The sequence below is a fragment of the Nannospalax galili genome, unplaced genomic scaffold, assembly GCF_000622305.1.
Source record: "Nannospalax galili isolate Female #2095 unplaced genomic scaffold, S.galili_v1.0 scaffold25, whole genome shotgun sequence".
Lineage (NCBI taxonomy): Eukaryota > Metazoa > Chordata > Mammalia > Rodentia > Spalacidae > Nannospalax > Nannospalax galili.
In genome coordinates, this window is record NW_008355642.1 from 3,290,710 (window position 1) to 3,308,709 (window position 18,000).

The following is an 18,000-nucleotide window of genomic DNA, read 5'->3' on the forward strand; positions in this document are numbered from 1 at the left end:
TTTATAATAGCGATTATTTGAAAGCAGCCCACTTATCCAAAAACATACATAATGGGATACTATACAGCAATGAAAGTGAAACAATTTTACTGCACAGTAAGTTATCATCAAAAGCCCTTAGTCTATGATTCAATTAAGATGAAGCACAAAAAAGAAGGAAAATCAGTTTGCTTAGGGATGTATGGATAAATGATAAATGGAAAGAAATAGGCAAAAGTAAGGACAGTGGTTACTTTTGGAAGGAGGAAACAGATTATGAACAGGAAATGAAAGATATAGGAGAGTATATGATTATAGGATCCTTGAAATTTTTTGATGCGTGCTATTATATATGTAGGTATGTATCTGTTTATTATAATTATTTGTTAAACTTTGCATTGGGTATCATATACTTATAAAGAACATAAATGGATCTCAGTCATAAGTGTCTACTGAGAAAGCATGAGAATGTGAATTTATATATCTAGCACCCATGAAAAAAATTTGAGGATGGTGGCACATGTCTGTAACTCAGCACTGAGGTATGGACACAGGCAGATTCCTGGAGCTCACTAGCCATATATATATATGAAATTGTATATGCAAACACACACACACAGGTACATAAATGATGGTAACAGCAAAGAAAGAAAAAAATAATAAATCTCCCTTAAAAGAAGAAATTCTATTCTCTTGCAACAGAGCATGTAAATGGCTACAGAGACACATTTCTTAGGAAAGGACGCCATTTTTTTTTCATTTCTGCTTTTAAGCACAAAATTTAAAACAAAACAAACAGCCATAATAGACTTACCTGGTAATCCTGGCTGGCCCGGATTTCCTGCCACACCTTGTATGCCTTTTTCACCTACTGGGCCTGGTGGGCCAAAACCAAGAGGGCCCATAGGCCCCATACTCCCTGGGAGACCGGGCAAACCTGGGTTCCCAGGAGGGCCTCTTTCACCCTTAAAAGTAATTCCACCCTGAAAATGGAAAAGTTTAAGACAAAAATACACAGCTATAAAAACTACCTCCAGGTTGGTATGACTAAATACAAATAGGGGCATGACATAGCCATAAGTATTTCTTAAAGCTGTATAATTATGTGATATTGTGGAATTCTACGCATGATCACTACTGATTCACTCCTTCAACAAATATTTCTGAACATTACCTATGTGCTAATAATACAAGCAGAGAAGGTAAGTTGGCCAAAATCTCTGTTCTCAAGAAGCTTACAGTCTTGTATAAATCAAGGTTATTCTATAGCTAACCTTGTACAAAATATACTTTCTACCGAAGTATCCTGGGCTGTGTGTTTTACACAAAATGAGACTGTTCATTTATATTCAGTGTTCGACTCTGTAGTTTCTTAACCTGGCCATCTACCCATATCAACCTATAAATGCTGATGTAATAAAATGCTTCTAAGTATGTGGTTATTAAATAAATAATTTAAAAAAATAAAATAAAAAATAAAATAAATCATGTTTGATGTCTTGTTTTCAGGTCTAAATAAACACAGAGATATATGGAGAAAAAGAAGGCAAACCCCACACTGATGCATAAGCATTTTAACTTCCTGTCCATCTATTCATAGCAAGTGAATAATACTCAATACAGTAAGGAGTTAATACACAATTTATAAAACAGAAAAGAGTAGCAAGGACACCCTAAAGTAATACTGCACCATTCCATCTGTAATGATGTTATTTTAGGTATTGCTAAAGTATTCATCTCAGCAGCAGGCCCATTCTTTGTTGTACTTCAGCAAACATATTTTAGTACTGTAACTTGAACCCAGGGCCTAACACATGCCAAGCATGAGCTCTACCACACAAACACAATGCACCCCCACTCTTTATACAAAATTACTAAGTGACAATTTGAAATCATAAAAGTAAGAATATCAGACTAACTCACAGGTTCTCCTTTGGGGCCAGGAAGTCCTGGCAATCCATCTTGTCCAGGAGTACCAGGTAGACCAGGAAGCCCTGGAGCTCCAGGGGAACCCAACTCTCCTTTGTCACCTTTCAATCCCGGAAAAGTGAGGACATCACCAGGATCACCTTTAGATCCTGGAAAGCCTGGAGCACCTGGAGCTCCTGGTATGCCCTGGTTTGGAAGGAAAAAAGAAAGCAGGAGAAGAGAAGAAGGAGGAAAAGGAAATCAGGCTTTTTTTTTCTAACACCCTTCCTCCCAGTTTATTCCACTAACTCATACAATAGCATTTAGTATACAACATACTGGATGAAGTCAGGCATGTGAGGCAGGGAAAGGAAGGAATCAAATAAATTATGACTTATTATAAATATACAAGCTATATATATATATATATCCTTAAGTGAGACTCAAGGGGCAGACAGCTTCCTTCTACTGCTTTTTGACTCATAATACACTCAAAGCTTACTGGCAATCCTTTGGGACCAGTTGCTCCAGCATGGCCTTTTTCACCTTTCTCTCCAGGAAATCCAAGAGATCCTAACACACATATAAAATAATATGATGACAGAGCCTCTACTCCCAAACAGGCGCATATAGAAATCACCAAGTCAGGAACTTAAATTTTAAACTAAAACCTCTATGCTATTCCATTTAACTGTTGTTTTCCCCCTTTCAGTTTCTTGATATGAAGAAATCAGACTTTCTTTTGAATGAAGTTAATAGTTCACAGCACATACATTACTGCATCCTCAGGTATTGCTAACTTCAATGTAGCCCTTTGCAAAGTTTGAAGCTTCTAAAACCTGCGTGAAGTGGAGCTTTTTATAACCATTCTACTGCCAAGGGGAGAAGGACATAAGGAAGTTTGCATATCTTTCTTCTCAGCTATACAATTTGAGTAGGTCCTCAGTAGTTCTTTCTTTGGTTGGCTATTCTATAAAATTCAGTTTATGAGAGATGTTCAGTAACAAAGCCTATAGGAAAAATGACTAAAACAGTGGTTGTCCAAATGAATTCCTGAACCAGCTGCATCATTATTGCCTAGTTATTAGTGTAATATGTTAATTCTTGGATATTGCTAAGAATTGCTTGCTCCATATCTACTGAATTAGACACTTGGGGATGAGATTCAGTAGTCTGAATTTTAACAAGCCTTCTACGTGATTCTGATTCAACTCCAAGTTTGAAAATCACTAGACTGGAGGTGTAGGCTAAATTACTATATATACTACTACATTAATAACTCCTAATTAATTGGTATCTTTTGAAGACACACTGGACAGGCAAAAAATTTGGAATCTATAGTCAGCCTGCACTCAGGATGCGACCTCAAGAAATATAACATTGGAATATTCAAAGAGTCTGAGTGGAACAGCTGTCATTTGAAATATTGAATATGGTTTTCATTCAAAATGAGGGGGGATGATGTTATATGTGGAAAGAGGAATATTGGCACCTGATTGCAAAAACTCCAAGAGACACCCTGTTCCCTAATGACAACATGTGATATATTCCCCAAGACTCTGCCTCGGGAAACTATACTTAGGGTCTAGACATTATGAACTTTCCCCCAATTTTTCTGGAAGAAAATTCTGAGCCTATATGTCATTTCAATTTTAGGAAAATACAGTTTTTAGAATAATGCAACATGTTAGAACAGAGAATTTAGGTAGCTTCAGGTATTAGAAACTAAGCATGATTTATTTCCTAAGACATTTTACATTTTATCATTTGTATATGGGTGACTAACTATAAATGAGAAACAGGCAACATTATAAAAACAGAAGTTCACTAAAATAGAGCCATGACATATAAAGATTGTCTTTATGGAAAACATATTACCTGGAGGGCCTGGGAGACCTGGTAAACCAGGTTGGCCTGGAGGCCCTGAAACACCAGTTCCAAAACAGTTGAAGCAGGTGTCACCTTTGTCACCTGGCAAAAAACAAATAATGCTTAAACCTTTAGATAAGTTATTTAAAAATGTGAGCTATAAGGAGCAGCATTCCTGCTCAACAGTAAGGTTACAGAAGTCTATGTCTAAAACTAGCTAGTACACACATATTTAATGAATGCCTTCTACATGTAGAGAATTGTTTGATGTGTTTGTGATATATTGATAAACTTCCATGTTTTTTAAAACCAACTTCCTACTAGTAAGAAAGGATAATATACAACAAAGCCAATAAATTATCAAATTAGATATAAAATAATTTAATATAATATTAATCTATTGAGCTTTTAAATATGTGTGAAAATATATTTCCAGGGAAAAAGTGGAGTTGTATAAGTGTGTTTAAGTATGCCAGGGATGGGTAGGAGAAAGAACATTTGCAATTTTAAATAAGGTGGGGTCAGGATAGCCCTCATTAACAAGATATATGGATAAAAAATGAAAGGTGTGACATTTGCATAATTATTAAAGAATATTCTAGATGGAGATCAGAACAGCAAGCACACCAGACTACTGAAGAAGAATGAGGAAGTGGAATCAGGTCACAATGAAGGGCAATGAATGGCTTACCACGAAACATTATACAGGCCATGTTAGACTGTAGCATTCAGTGCGAGTGAAATGAGAAACTGGCAGAAGAAGTTAAACAGAATAGCCACATGCTATAACAAGTTTGAGAAGTATGATTCTGACCTCTACGTTAAAAAAAAAAAACTCTTGTAAAGGACTGCAGAGTGTTCGTCTGGAAATGGGAGCGCCTCATGATATTCCTCCCCTAAAGGCTTAGGGAACATAATGGAAGAGGAAGCAGAAGGACTGTAAGAGCCAGAAGCAGTAGATGACTACACCGAAATAATGTTTTCCAGATACAACATGGTGCTTGTGACATATGAACCCACAGTAGTAGTGATAGCATGCAAAAGGCCTGCACAAGCCCAAGCCAGACAAAATCCCAGCACTAGGGGCAGGGGGCGATGCAGGGGGTTGCTCCATCCCTAGTTTTGAAACTGTTGGAAATCGATAGCTGCTGGGAAAGAAATAGTTTTCTTTGTGGTTATAGCCCCGAGGAGGTTGACCATGTTCTGGGGATAGCCCCACACACAAAAGTATGTGGGGAACACAAAGAACTGATAGGCTTTAAAAGGGAGAATAACAAATAGGAGAACAAGGAGGTGGGGTGGATCTATGGGGAGATGGGAAGGGGAGTTGAATATGATCAAAATAAATTGTATGAAATTATCAAAGGATCAGTTAAAATATCATTTAAAAAGTAGAGTTTAAGAGAAAGAATGGAAAAAAAGTAATCACTTAAGATGCTCCTGAAATGAAGCAGAAGAGGAATGACAGCTTTTCTAGGACTGATAGCAATGAAGATTGTCAGAATTGGTTAGGTCCTGTATATTTTTGAAAATGAAGCCAACAATGCTTTCATGAATTATTTATGGAATACAAAAGAAAAGGGTATTGAAGGAAGACTCCAAGGTTAACTAGAAGGTTATCATAGCTTGTTTTGTCAGTAAGAAGGGGAAGATGTGAGTGGTTACACTACTATTATAACAAAAGTAATAACAAATCCTTTTTTTTCTGCCTTCACGAAGCATCGTTATAACAATCTCTGTTTGCCTACAACAGAACTAAAAAATTAATTACATATTAATCTGTTAGTCATACACTAGGTTATTGTACTCATTATTTGTTGATTTTTGAGATCGTGTATTTCTCTAGCCCCAGCTGAACGAGAACTCTCTATGTAGACCAGGCTGGCACTGATCTAATAGGGAGTCACCTGCCTCTGCCTCCCGAGTGTCGAGATCAAAGTATTCATTTTTAATCAAACACCTTGATGGCATATAGATAATACAGTTTTAATAATGTCACATGCCCTTACATCAAATATACTATTTTGCCTTGGAAACTACAATGGAATTTACAGCCAAACAATACTGCTTTATTGAAGATTAAATTATTCTGCTCTTAATGTGATTCTGAAGCACTTTAGACAGTTTTACAAATCTAGCTCTCCCAGCTACCATTAATTGGTAAACTATTTGTGACCTAGTTGTCCTACATCTTATTCGTAACAAATCTTTCCATTCATATTATCACCCTCAATACTTCATACATATTGAACAACAAACACTCAAGAATTTTACATATATCTTGTTAATTCATCATTTACACAAAAGTACTTTAATAGTCATTCACATAATAGTATTAAATCTAGAATCCCTTAATCCTAAATTCATTGCAGAATTTCTACATTGCAAATATAGTTTAAATACAACTGATCATGAATCTGATAACAGCAGCTTCACAAGCAATCCAAACACTCAAATATATCCCTCATTAATCACACCAAATCAGAAAAGAATAATCAAATTTTAAGTGCATTATCCATATCTGTAATTGTTACTACTTGATTTTCTTGTGTAATCTCAATTATAATAAAAATACAAATAAAGACCAAGAAGCCACAACTATTAATCAAATTCCACAAATGTATACTTATTGCAACTTCAACAAGACTAATTAGTTCACCTTTATAAAGCAGTCAATCTCTCTTTTTAGCAAATTCAAGAAAAATTTCTACCTCATTATAATTTTCTCCTCACACAACTATAATTAACTATCAAAAACCACACCATTAACACCTTCAAATTACCAAATTACAGCATCACATGTTTATAATCTCTGCCATTGCCACTGCTATAGTATGTCCAAATACTACTAACATCCCTCCTAAATAAATGAAAAATCTATTAACTCTACAAAAGATCCAACAAAACCCTAGTACAGTACTATACCCAACATTATCACTTATACCTAACACCAATTCATCATCAGTATGTGAAGATTTTGAAGAAACTCTTACAAAAACCTAAAACAGTAATAAACAATGTATGTTGTAATTCCCATATGGAATGAAATACAGACCAGTGGTATGGAAAATCATTTTTACCCAACTATGGAAACTTTAGTGAGCAAATACACTCTCTCTCACATCAAAATTATTAACCACTCATATATTGATATATAAGTCCCATTCAATTTCAGCATGATGAAATTGAAATCCTCAACTAGGCATCTGCTTGATATTGCTAATTATCACACACCTCTTCATAACAATACATCAGATATAATGCCTGCATTTTCATCCGTACCCCTATCCACTGTGATTCAAACTTTGGACAAATTAGCCAATATCTTTATGCAAACAGAGACTCCGTATTTTTCATCTGCTTGTTTCTGTGTAGGACGGGGACTATACTATGGCTCATATCCTCTCTTAGAAACTTGAAAGAGTGGGATTATTCTATTATTTACAGTAAAAAGTGGAAAACTGGGCAAACATTTCTAAATAAAAGCCCTGGAGGAAACAAGCGGGCATGCAATCAGTTGTACAAGCAGACTATCTGGCTTTTGGAATGAGCAGTAACAATAATGAGGGAACTGCTTGGGCACAACTGCAAGCACATCAGTACATGTGGTGGCAAAACTCCATGAAAGTCCTTGTTAGTACTGTAATTGGTCAGTGAAGAAAGCAACAAGGTAGGAATCTTTAAATGAGAATAGGGAAGGAGATAGAAGTTTAAAAAGGAAAAGGAAGATACGGACTAAGATGTGGAATTCTGAGACTACCAGGGCTATACTTCAGTCACAAATGAGTAAATGAAGTGAGGAAACAGCAAAGGAGTCAGGAGTTTATCAGTGTCATAGATTGCAACCCTTTGTTCATGGAATCAAAGCTAAATTAAGAGGAAAGAAAAGGCATCTAAATGTTAAGGTTAATCAGAATTAGATCTCAGTGGGATTCAAGGAATGTGGGAGTCAGGTTGTTAGAAGTTGTAAGGTAGAAAGACATAAGTGATCCCAAAATATGAGTCATGAAATTAAGATTATGAAATTATACAATATTGTTAATGAGATGGTCATGAGCTATGCACATGGGAATGGCTGAGGTGGGATAGATGTTTTGATGAAGTCAATTTAGGTAATGATTCGAAGAAATGAAGGAATGGACGTGTTTAGGGAATCAAACCTTTCACTCCTTGTTCTCCTTGGAGTCCTTTATCACCTGGAGATCCTGGGGGCCCTGGAGGGCCTGCTTTACATATCTCATCACCTGGAATTAAAGATAGACAGTAAGCTGATTGTTGTAAAATATTGAGAAGACTAAGAAAAAAGAAAGGCTTGAAAAAGGTTTATCTTCAATTAAATCTCTGCAAAAATATAACTCAAGTAATATGGAAATACAACACTGTTGAAAATGAATACTGTTTGAAGACCTTATTTTAACAGCAAAGAATTACCAAAACCAGAAGTAGCAGTACAGTCTCTCAGGCCTTAGAAACATAAAAACCATGCCCATCTTCAGCCATACTCACTTGCAAATGGAGTAAACTGAGAAGCAATAGAACTCAGAATAAAATCACAGCTTACTGGGAGGTAAATGAGGGCCAGGAGGGCCAGGAGGCCCTGGAAGGCCAGGAGCTCCAGGCTTCCCATCAAGTCCAGGAGATCCAGGAATACAAATGCCAGGTGGACCTTCATCACCTTTCTGGCCCCTTTCTCCAGGAAGTCCAGGAGGGCCAGGAGGACCCATAACTGCAGTACCTAAGTTAAGAAAAAATATCCATTAAGTGACCATAATGATTTCATTTTATTATTTTAATATTTTATGATTTTATTTTAAACATAATTACTTTGATTCTCAAGGAGCCATTAAAACTGATAAAATCTTCCTCTAACATTCATTTTTCATTTTAAATTATGTTTTAGTTAGTAATATAATGAAATATCTTATTATATTTTTCATACATATGCTCATATTGCCCCCATGCTGCTCAACAGATCTCTCCTACTCCGCTTTCATTCATTCCCTTTCTTCCTCCAAACAGCTTCTTTTCTGCTTCTATGTGATGTATATAGATAATCACAAATTCTGAAACACACACTATTTTGTTTTTCTTCTCTCCATTAGCCTCTCATGCCCCACCCCGGTTTTACACTGCTTTCCCTTAATCTTCCTTCAATTGGTTAGTATCTTAAGTTTTTTTTTTTGTGAGAATCAACATTTTAAAGGAAGAAAAACATCCAATGATATAACAATGTGAGTATAAGGCATAATTTAAAGTAGTTTGATGGGTTTTGGAAATTACTAGTGAATTTATAGCCCCTCCCCTTTGACACTATGGTGTTCTACACTAAGCAATACCAGAAAATAATTAGCAAGAGGGGGGAAAGGAGAACACTAGGCATGAAAAGAGTTAAATGGGGTTGGGCTGGGGGAATAGGGGAATATGAGGGTAGAAAGTTATGTTAACAAAAGCTAAGGATGCATTAATAAGCCATATAGAAACCTGCTACTTTATAATAAAAAATATCATTAAAATAATAAAAGAGCTTGGAACAGATGTATACTTTGTGGATGGATAATGATGAGCTCAGAAGTCAGAGGCTTTTAAATAAACAAATCTCAGCAACTGATGTGGGATACCTCTCTATGATTCATTTGTTGGCCAGAATGTTACCAGAGCGCACTCCCTACCCCCAAGAATCAAGGTTATGGCCATCACTCTTCCTTCCTCTCCAGAACTAGATGGTAAGACCCTACTTATTAAGACACTACATATTTTGATTAAAGGACAGAGAAGATTGTGGATGAGCTGGAAATTCCCTCCCTGTTGGCTAGCATTCACAGGGCTGGAAGATGTTTATATAGGCAGCAAGAAGAGAAAACACAACAGTGGTCTCACCCAGCTCTAAGCCATGCTTGCTACAGTACTGATTTACCATGTAAGAAAAGCCCACTAGTGCAATAGTGACATGACTATTTTAGAGGTAACCAATGGTTTTGTATTTAGAGTGGAAACTTGCTCCGTGGGCAGAAATGCACAACATATAATATAAACCTTGTCAAAAGTCTATGGCTGGGCAGGTCATGGGTCCAAAGAGGGAACATACTACTGTTGTTTCTCTAAATAAACACATTGTCAAACTTCCTTATAAATATTTATGTTTATACTAATAGAGCAGTGCTGCTCTTACTCTGGGGTAAAGTAGCTCCTTTCACAGAGGGTGACAGGTAATGGAAAAATCATATCTGGTCAAACTGCAGAGAATAAGTGACTATCGCATTCTCAGTCCTAAACAGAACATTTATATCAAACTCCTTAAACTACCACCAGGCTCAAGGGTTCACCATGGAAGAGAGGGTCAGAAAGAATGTGAGATCCAGGGGATGGGGACAAGTGCCACATGAAACACTGCCATCCATATATAGCATAGTCAATGAAATCATGAACATACACTTGTTCAAGATTGGCTCCTTCAACATTCCATCATGGAAAAAGGTGTCTACACAGCTCCCCACTGCCCCTGCTTTCTGAGGCAATACTGTCAATAGTCACTGGAGGAAGGAGATTCATTTTACTTCAATGGGATACTTGTTGGAAAGAAGGAGTTTAGAGCGAAATCATGGGGGATAACATAAGGTAATGGAGGTGAATATAATCACAATACATTGTATATATGTCGGAAAATGTCAAAAGGAAAACATGGATCTGTTTATGGACATTTTTCCATTCCACTGTCTTTTATTCTAGCACATCATTACTTATTATGACAAATATATTTGATTTCAAAACTAATACATATATAATTACATATATATTTAAGTCATTTTTCTATACTTCAAATTTTACTCCTCTAAATTAATGTTAGAATCAGCTTATCAGTTTCTCTTAGAATTTGGAAGGTAATTAGATTTTAAAGATTATTTCTTGGCAAATCAACTTTATAGTATTGATCTTATATATAAAGTATATCTCTATATTTATTAATTTTAAATCATTCGCATCTTTAGTTTTAAAATTTATATGTATGTATACATGCATTTATGTATGTATATATGCATGAGTAAGTTTATGTGTGCCACATGTATGCAGCTACCCACATTGGTCGAAAGAGGGAATCAAATCCTCTGAAATTGGACTTACTGGCAATTGTGAGCAGCCAACTGTGTGTTGGGAACCAAAGTTAGGTCCTCTGGAAGAACCATAAGTGTTCTCAATCACTAAATCATCTTATAAAAGCCCCATAAAATTTCTCCCCTACCATTTCTTAGGTTGATTTGCTTGTTTTTTTCTGCTATTATGAATTTCTATGCATTTATTGGTGTATTCTCTTTTCCTCTGTTAATGTAGTAAATTACAGATATACAGTATACAAAATCCTTGAAATCTTGCAGTAAAATTTAGATGGTGATAATGCCATATGTCACTTATGGATAGATACGGCAACTTTAATATAGAACTATTATAGCTTCTATGTAACTGAAATTGAATCTTACTTATTTATACTGTTATTCCCTTGGTGATTTGTTACCAATATTATTAAATTAGGTTTTCTTTTTAATACTTTGAAAAAGTTGAAAAACATGTTAATTATCCTTTTTTTTTAGAGTTTGGTAGAATCCATCCACAAAACCATAAAACTACCTGTAAATCAAGACTTTTCCATGTAGATCTTCAGTATTTTAAAATCTATGATAATTTACTTTAATCATTAGTTATGTATTTCAAATATGTTAATATAGATTTATAGTTTTCCAGTAATTTAAAATAAGAACTACTTATATCATTTTTTCTTTACTAATTTTATTTCTCAGCTTTATCTTAATTATATTTGCCAATATTGACTCATTCCAAAATCTTCTCAATTTCATGTTTTATTTTCCATATTCAACTATACATTAGCTTTCAATTTATAAAAATTTTTATCCTGGTAAAGCTTTCCCTTCTACATTTTTGTGCTTGTTTCAAATTGTGTGTGTGTGTGTGTGTGTGTGTGTGTGTGTGTGTGTGTATAGTACAGGTATTTTATTTCAGTTTTATTTTAGTATCATTTAGTTGGTGTTTGATTTTTGCACATTTGTTGGAGTTACCGATTTACTTTTTGACTGCTTTTTGTCACCTTATATTTTATTTTCTGTTTATCTAGGTCTGTTTTTGTTTTGCCCCAGTCTTAACTGCATAGATTGACTTGTTTTCCCCTCTACTGGTAGGCAAGTTAGACATTTCATTTCTATTCTTCTCTATTGTTTACTATAAGTTTTAACCTATCTGCTTAAATACATGTTTTTCTTTTTCTACTGTGTTTGTGTGTATGTGTGTGGACATACAGCTGTGTAGAAGCCAGGGGTCAATACTGAGTGTCTTCCTCAATCATTCTCCACCTTATGTTTTGAGACAGAGTCTCTCAGTGAACATGGAGTTTACCAATTAGGCTAGAATGACTGGCCAGCAAGCCCCCAAGGTTCTCCTGTCTCTGTCTTCTTGGCACTAGGATTAAAGACATGTACTACTGTCCCTGGCTTTTTATGTCAGTGTTGGAAATCCAAACCAAGGTCCTCATGCTTGTGTAGCAAGCACTTGAGTAATAGAGCTGCCCCACAAGTCTTCAAGTCTGTACCTTTCTAAACATTTATAGAAAATAATGTTTATATTCTCATCCACTAATAAGAAAAAAAAACCTCTGAGTGGCCAATTCCTCATCCTCTCTCCACCTGTCCGTATCATGCTAATATTTATAATTAAAGTCCTGGACTGTTATTTAAATCCTCTTTGTTATATTTAATGATCGATATGTACTTAGAGTTAATCTGTTTTATTAATATCTTTCTTATCCCTTGATTCTTGTATCCTACCACCAACTCCGATTTTATCCTGAATTTTTGTTCTTACTGTCAGAGTAAAACCTTCAATAACTACTTTAGAGAATGTCTGGAGGTGGCAAACTTTCTAGGCTTCCCACCTTCACACTAGGATGGCAGTTTAGTAAAATATGGACTCCCAAAGCCATAGTTATTTGTTCTTAGTGCTCTAAAAAATGCTCCATTACCTTCCACAAATTCTTCCTGCTCTGTAGGTAAAGTGCCTTTTTTCTCAGGCAGGATTTCAATAAATTTTTTATTCCCTAAATTCTGAACACATTCTCTTTTACCTAAGGTATCACTCTTGGTTAGTGTTTTATGACCCTTTTCATATTTTTCACAGAGATTTGTGTGTATCTGTGTATGTGTGTGTGTGTGTGTGTGTGTGTGTGCAAGCATGCGCGTATCTAGCAGATGGAAGTTCTCAGCCATTATTTGTTTTCAAATCCTACCTCTTGTCCCATTCTTTTGTACTTTAACTCATTCATAATGGATTTGAGAACCTCTAGGTTTATCCTTTATGCATCATGTTTTTCTTTTATATGTCTCAACTCCCTACATCTTCTACTCTACCCTGGAAAAAAATCCTTATTTTAATTTTCCAGACATAATAGATACTTAGTTCACTACCTTGAGATTAGAAATCAAAAGTGCATATTTAGACCATGGTAAAACTCACATGTATTCTCTTCCCTCTTGGAAGTACCACTGAGGGCCACAAATCTCATCGTGATGGTTTTTCATTAGCTATATATTTTTAAGAGAAGGAACTATTATTTATTGAATGTGGATATGTGCTAGATACTGTACCAGATGACTTTGTGAATTTTACATGCATTCCTGCTAGCATCTCATTTCAGAAGTCCTTTAAATAAATATCATAAAAAGGGCAGTTCAACTTGTGATGAAATTATAAATGCTGTGTTGTATATTCTACAGGATTGATACAAAGGTCAGTATTGAACTTTAAGGTTTTATTACACAGTAAAATTGCCATGGTGACTTCTAGTTCGTTGGTTCTAGAATTCTAAATGGACAGTGCTGGCAACCATTGTTATACAGGAAACGTAGAAATATAAGACATTATTTTGGCCACATCCACTACCCTAACAACACAAACTATTTGGTTTAATTTATTAATAATAAAAGTTAAAAATGAGATTTATAGCAAAAAATATCATTTAAGGAAGCATTTTTAAAGTATAAGCAGAGAATTTGGAAAGAAAGCATAATACTATAGGTTTGGCACAATCAGTTTAAAAGTATTAATTAGGGGTGGGGAGATAGCTCAGCAGGTAAAGTGCTTGTTGCACAAGGATGAGAATCTGAGTCTTGATCCACCAAACCTGCATAAAAGCTAGGCATGGTGGTGTTCCTTTATAACCTCAGTGCTGTTGGGGCCGACAGACAGGTCTTGGGGGCTCACTGGTTAGCCAGCCTATCTGAAACAGCAAACTACGGCTTCAGTGAGAGACCTTCTGTGAAAAAAAAAAAAAAGGTAGAACAATTATAGAGGAAGACTTCTGGATGTCAACTTCTGACCTCCACAGATGCCTGCACAAGTGAGTAGTGAGTGCATCACACAGGCATATCACAGAGAAACTGGGGGTGGGGGGTGGACTAGGGAATGGAAGGGAAGAGAGACAGAGGAGTACTCATGTCTTCTATTGTCAAGCTCACTCACACCACTATGATAACATTGTATGTAGACTGGGAAGGATGCTGTAAGCACAAAGACATAAACACATTCTCTTTTACCTGGAGGTCCAGGAAAGCCAGGTGGACCCTGTGTTCCAGGAAATCCTCGCTCTCCTTTTTCTCCAGGCAAGCCAGGCAGTCCAATACTGCCTTTTTCTCCCACAGTCACTCCAGCCCCAGTTGTAGGAATTATCTTTATTATAAAAAAAGAATTTAAGGAATTCAATGAGGAAGAAGGTTGGTCTCCTAAATATAAATAAGCGACTACATATAATTATCATTCCTCAGTTCACAAAGTTTTCAGATATCAAATCATTAAGACTACTGCCCAGATTGAGTGCTGCATAAAGTCACCTTCATCACTCTTATCCTACAACTGGGGAAATGTCTAATATCAATAACAATAGTACCAAGCCCAATGCTTACAAAACTAGAAGTATTTTTGCTGTCTCTTCTCATATAATTCACAATTTATTTTCAACAAAAGCCTACCAGTTCTTTATAAAAAAAAAGTCTCCAGTTTGTCTCTCTCTTTTCTAGTGTCACAATTACTATCTTCAAGTCACACTTGGACTGTACCTCTGAGTCTGTCCCTTGAACCCAAATTTATTTATATAATTTATTCCTCCAAACCATTTTCTTTTGTGGTAACTACTCACCTTAAGGACACAAAATTGCTTAGTATCTCTTACTATGCATGGTGCTACTTTTCACCCTAAACTTTGTCAAGCCACTTCTCACTTTCAGTCTCACTCCTACCTATTTCATTTCCTATTATTTCTAGCAATGAATTTTTAATCAGTCAAGTCTGTCTGATTGTAACCACTTCACGCAATCTGCACATTCTTATCAGCCACTTTGCATATGCCATTCCAAACATCTGCAGTGCCTTCCCCTAAGCTTTCAGTATGTCAAGTCATATGCTCTTCCTTGAAAAAAAAAGAAAGAAAGAAACTGTATCGCTTCCAGGGAGACAGTATTTATGTAACCCAACCAACTGATCATACCTATTTTCTTTATCTTCTTAGGACTTAATTGCATTCTAAAGAATTACAGAAAAATAAATATTTTTTAAATTGATCCCTTAGACCCATGAAAGTAAATAAATTTGAGATTTAAAAAATTTTCTGCTTGGCATACAAATCAATACCTTGTAGCAAAATATTAAAGTTTGACCTAGCTCTAATGGATGTGAAAATATAAAGAAAAAGGGAGAGACCAAAAGTTTGTTTAGTATTTTATTCAATTATTTTGATTTTATGTGTATGACTATTTGACCTGCATGTGTATAAGTACACCCAAGTCGTGCAGTGCCCCAGCATTCAGAAGAAGGCATTGGATCCCTCGCAACTGGAGTTACAGACAGGTATCAATCGCCATGTGGACGCTGGGAATCAAACCCAGGTCCCCTGCAAGAGTAGCCAATGCTCTTAACTTCTGAGCCATCTCTCCAGCCGTCTCTCCAGCCTCCAAGAACAAAAGTTCTAAGATCCCAAATGGAGGTGATGATTCCAAAGGGAAAGTGAGCTGTAGATAGAACTGCATTCTCAAAATTTCCATTTCTTCTAATACTCATCAAAGTTGCGTTATCCTAAAGAGATTATTGCCTGGAGAACTTAAACTCCCACTTTATAATTAAAGTGAATAAAAATTACCGAAGATCTTTAAGTATGTTCTCACTGGATTTAGTACATTTCTAAGTATCAATCTCTAAGACTTATTATGGGTAAGAAGAGCTAAATTATTGTCACTGAAATGTTGGAGTATCTAGAAGAGGTTTTACCGCACTTATAATACTGTGGCTTCAGTGTAGTCTGAAGTCTAGAGACTTACCAAATTTCAACCAAAACCACTGGTTAAACCTCAGCAATGATATTTTATTCTTGATAAGATTGGAAATACACTTGACTTAAACTCCATGATGAATTCAAACATGATGGAAAATCTGTAATATCCCTCCTCAATTATTCTTTTATATAGCTGTTTTCTACTTAGTTATTAAGAGCTCCTAGAAAACTCATAACTCAGGAAACAAAGAGTTGTGAATCAGACAATTACAAATTTGAAAACCTATTATGACCAAATCCATCTTTCCCTTGAGCACTATAGGGGAATAGGCCAGTCCCCACATCCCCCAGAGTTTTCTTGACCCTTTGTAAGCAACACTTGCACCACCTGCTGGTTAATTGAGAAATAATTTGGCAATCATGATGCAAATCAACTCAGTATCATAATTTTAAACCTTAATTATCAAAAAGTAACACATAGGCAGAACCGTACAAAGACCCTGAGGTCAACACTACTGAAAATTTTTAGGTATAAAGGCTTGTAAGCCAGTAGAAGTTAATACAGGGTTGGACATTTATATTCGTGAGTATGTGGTAGGGAGTATATAATTTGGGTTAAAAAATGATAATGCAACATTAAATTTGAACAATGAAGACTTAAAGAAAAAACTTACAAGTCCAGGAGGCCCAGGTGGGCCAATGTCACCCTTCTGGCCCTGTTCAATATAAATATATAATACAAATATTTAATACAAATAATAATATAATAAGAATCACATGAGAACATTAATTTCCTTAAGAGAAAAGTCTCATAAACACATAGAAATCAGCACTAAAGTAATCCAAATGAAAAATATAATGAGTTAACTAAATACTGTTTGGAATCATCCACAAAGACTTTTGATATTGTCTTAGATTCACTGACTATATAATCTTGATCAAATCAATTAATGTGTCTGGTTAATTTTAAAACTGAAGACATTGGAAAGATTTTCATTGGTAAATTTCTTTGACTTTAGGATAAGATTCTTATTTTCTAGCAGCTATAATTTCTATATTAAAATAAATTTTATGATAATACCACTAAAACATCACGACTTTAACATAATCACGACTTTAACATTTACCCTTATTCCTTCTCATAAAATTAGTCAGGGATACTATTTGAGTATCATTTCCATCAGAAACAGATGATATTTTAAAGGGATAAAATTAACTATCATCAGAATATCTAACACCTTGTGATTACTTTTTTGACATTGCTCTTAAAAACTAATGAAAGAGAAATTTAGACAAAAATGTTTACCTGTGATCAGAAGCTACAATGTTAGGAAAAAACAATATTCAATTGGGATTCTACTACCAAGCGCCAAGAATAGATACCTCTTTCATACTTCTATTCTGATTCTAAATTAATTAGTCTGTATTTTAGGCCTTTAGTTGAAAGCTAATCTTATTATCTAAGTATGTGTTGCCTTACGTTATTCTAATTGCTTCTTTTAGGCATAGGCAAAACTAAAATTTTTATTGAGTTTAGAGATAAACCACTATCAAAATACATGCCCTCTGGATAATTCAGGTTTGTCACACCTATTTGTTCTTGCCTGAAAAACAAAACTTTTCCATTTGGTTTTGATACAAAGCAATTAGTGAATACAAAGCTTGAAGAACTGGATGTTTTGTGATCTACTAAAAAATAGGACAAGTGTGTGTTTCATTCTTTCAAATTCAATTTTAGAATAGGTAACTAAATATGACCTCAGTCAAGCTGTATTCATCCAGTGTGGGAGGGGGAAACTATAAAGAATTAGCCATAGAATTACAGACAATAACTGCATACAGAATGGAAATGTTTAGAGAAGACAGTCTAAATTCATAGTTCTAAGCTTGTCTAGTAAGAGGACCTCACTAAGCATGGGAATGCT

At 35.3% G+C, this 18,000-nt stretch overlaps 1 protein-coding gene across 4 annotated transcripts in view; it reads right to left on the reverse strand.

The window, feature by feature from the left end:
• Window positions 1-18,000, reverse strand: part of Col4a5 (collagen type IV alpha 5 chain) — a 281,900-nt gene that overhangs the window by 116,558 nt on the left and 147,342 nt on the right. For all 4 annotated transcript variants that reach the window (XM_017803140.2, XM_017803139.2, XM_017803138.2 and 1 more), the window contains exons 18-25: window positions 16,750-16,791; window positions 14,349-14,481; window positions 8,318-8,491; window positions 7,917-8,000; window positions 3,766-3,858; window positions 2,390-2,460; window positions 1,903-2,094; window positions 794-962 (exon numbers count right to left, since the gene is read on the reverse strand). In XM_017803140.2, the coding sequence (XP_017658629.1) occupies window positions 794-962; window positions 1,903-2,094; window positions 2,390-2,460; window positions 3,766-3,858; window positions 7,917-8,000; window positions 8,318-8,491; window positions 14,349-14,481; window positions 16,750-16,791 (958 nt within the window). The remainder of the gene's footprint in view (window positions 1-793; window positions 963-1,902; window positions 2,095-2,389; window positions 2,461-3,765; window positions 3,859-7,916; window positions 8,001-8,317; window positions 8,492-14,348; window positions 14,482-16,749; window positions 16,792-18,000) is intronic.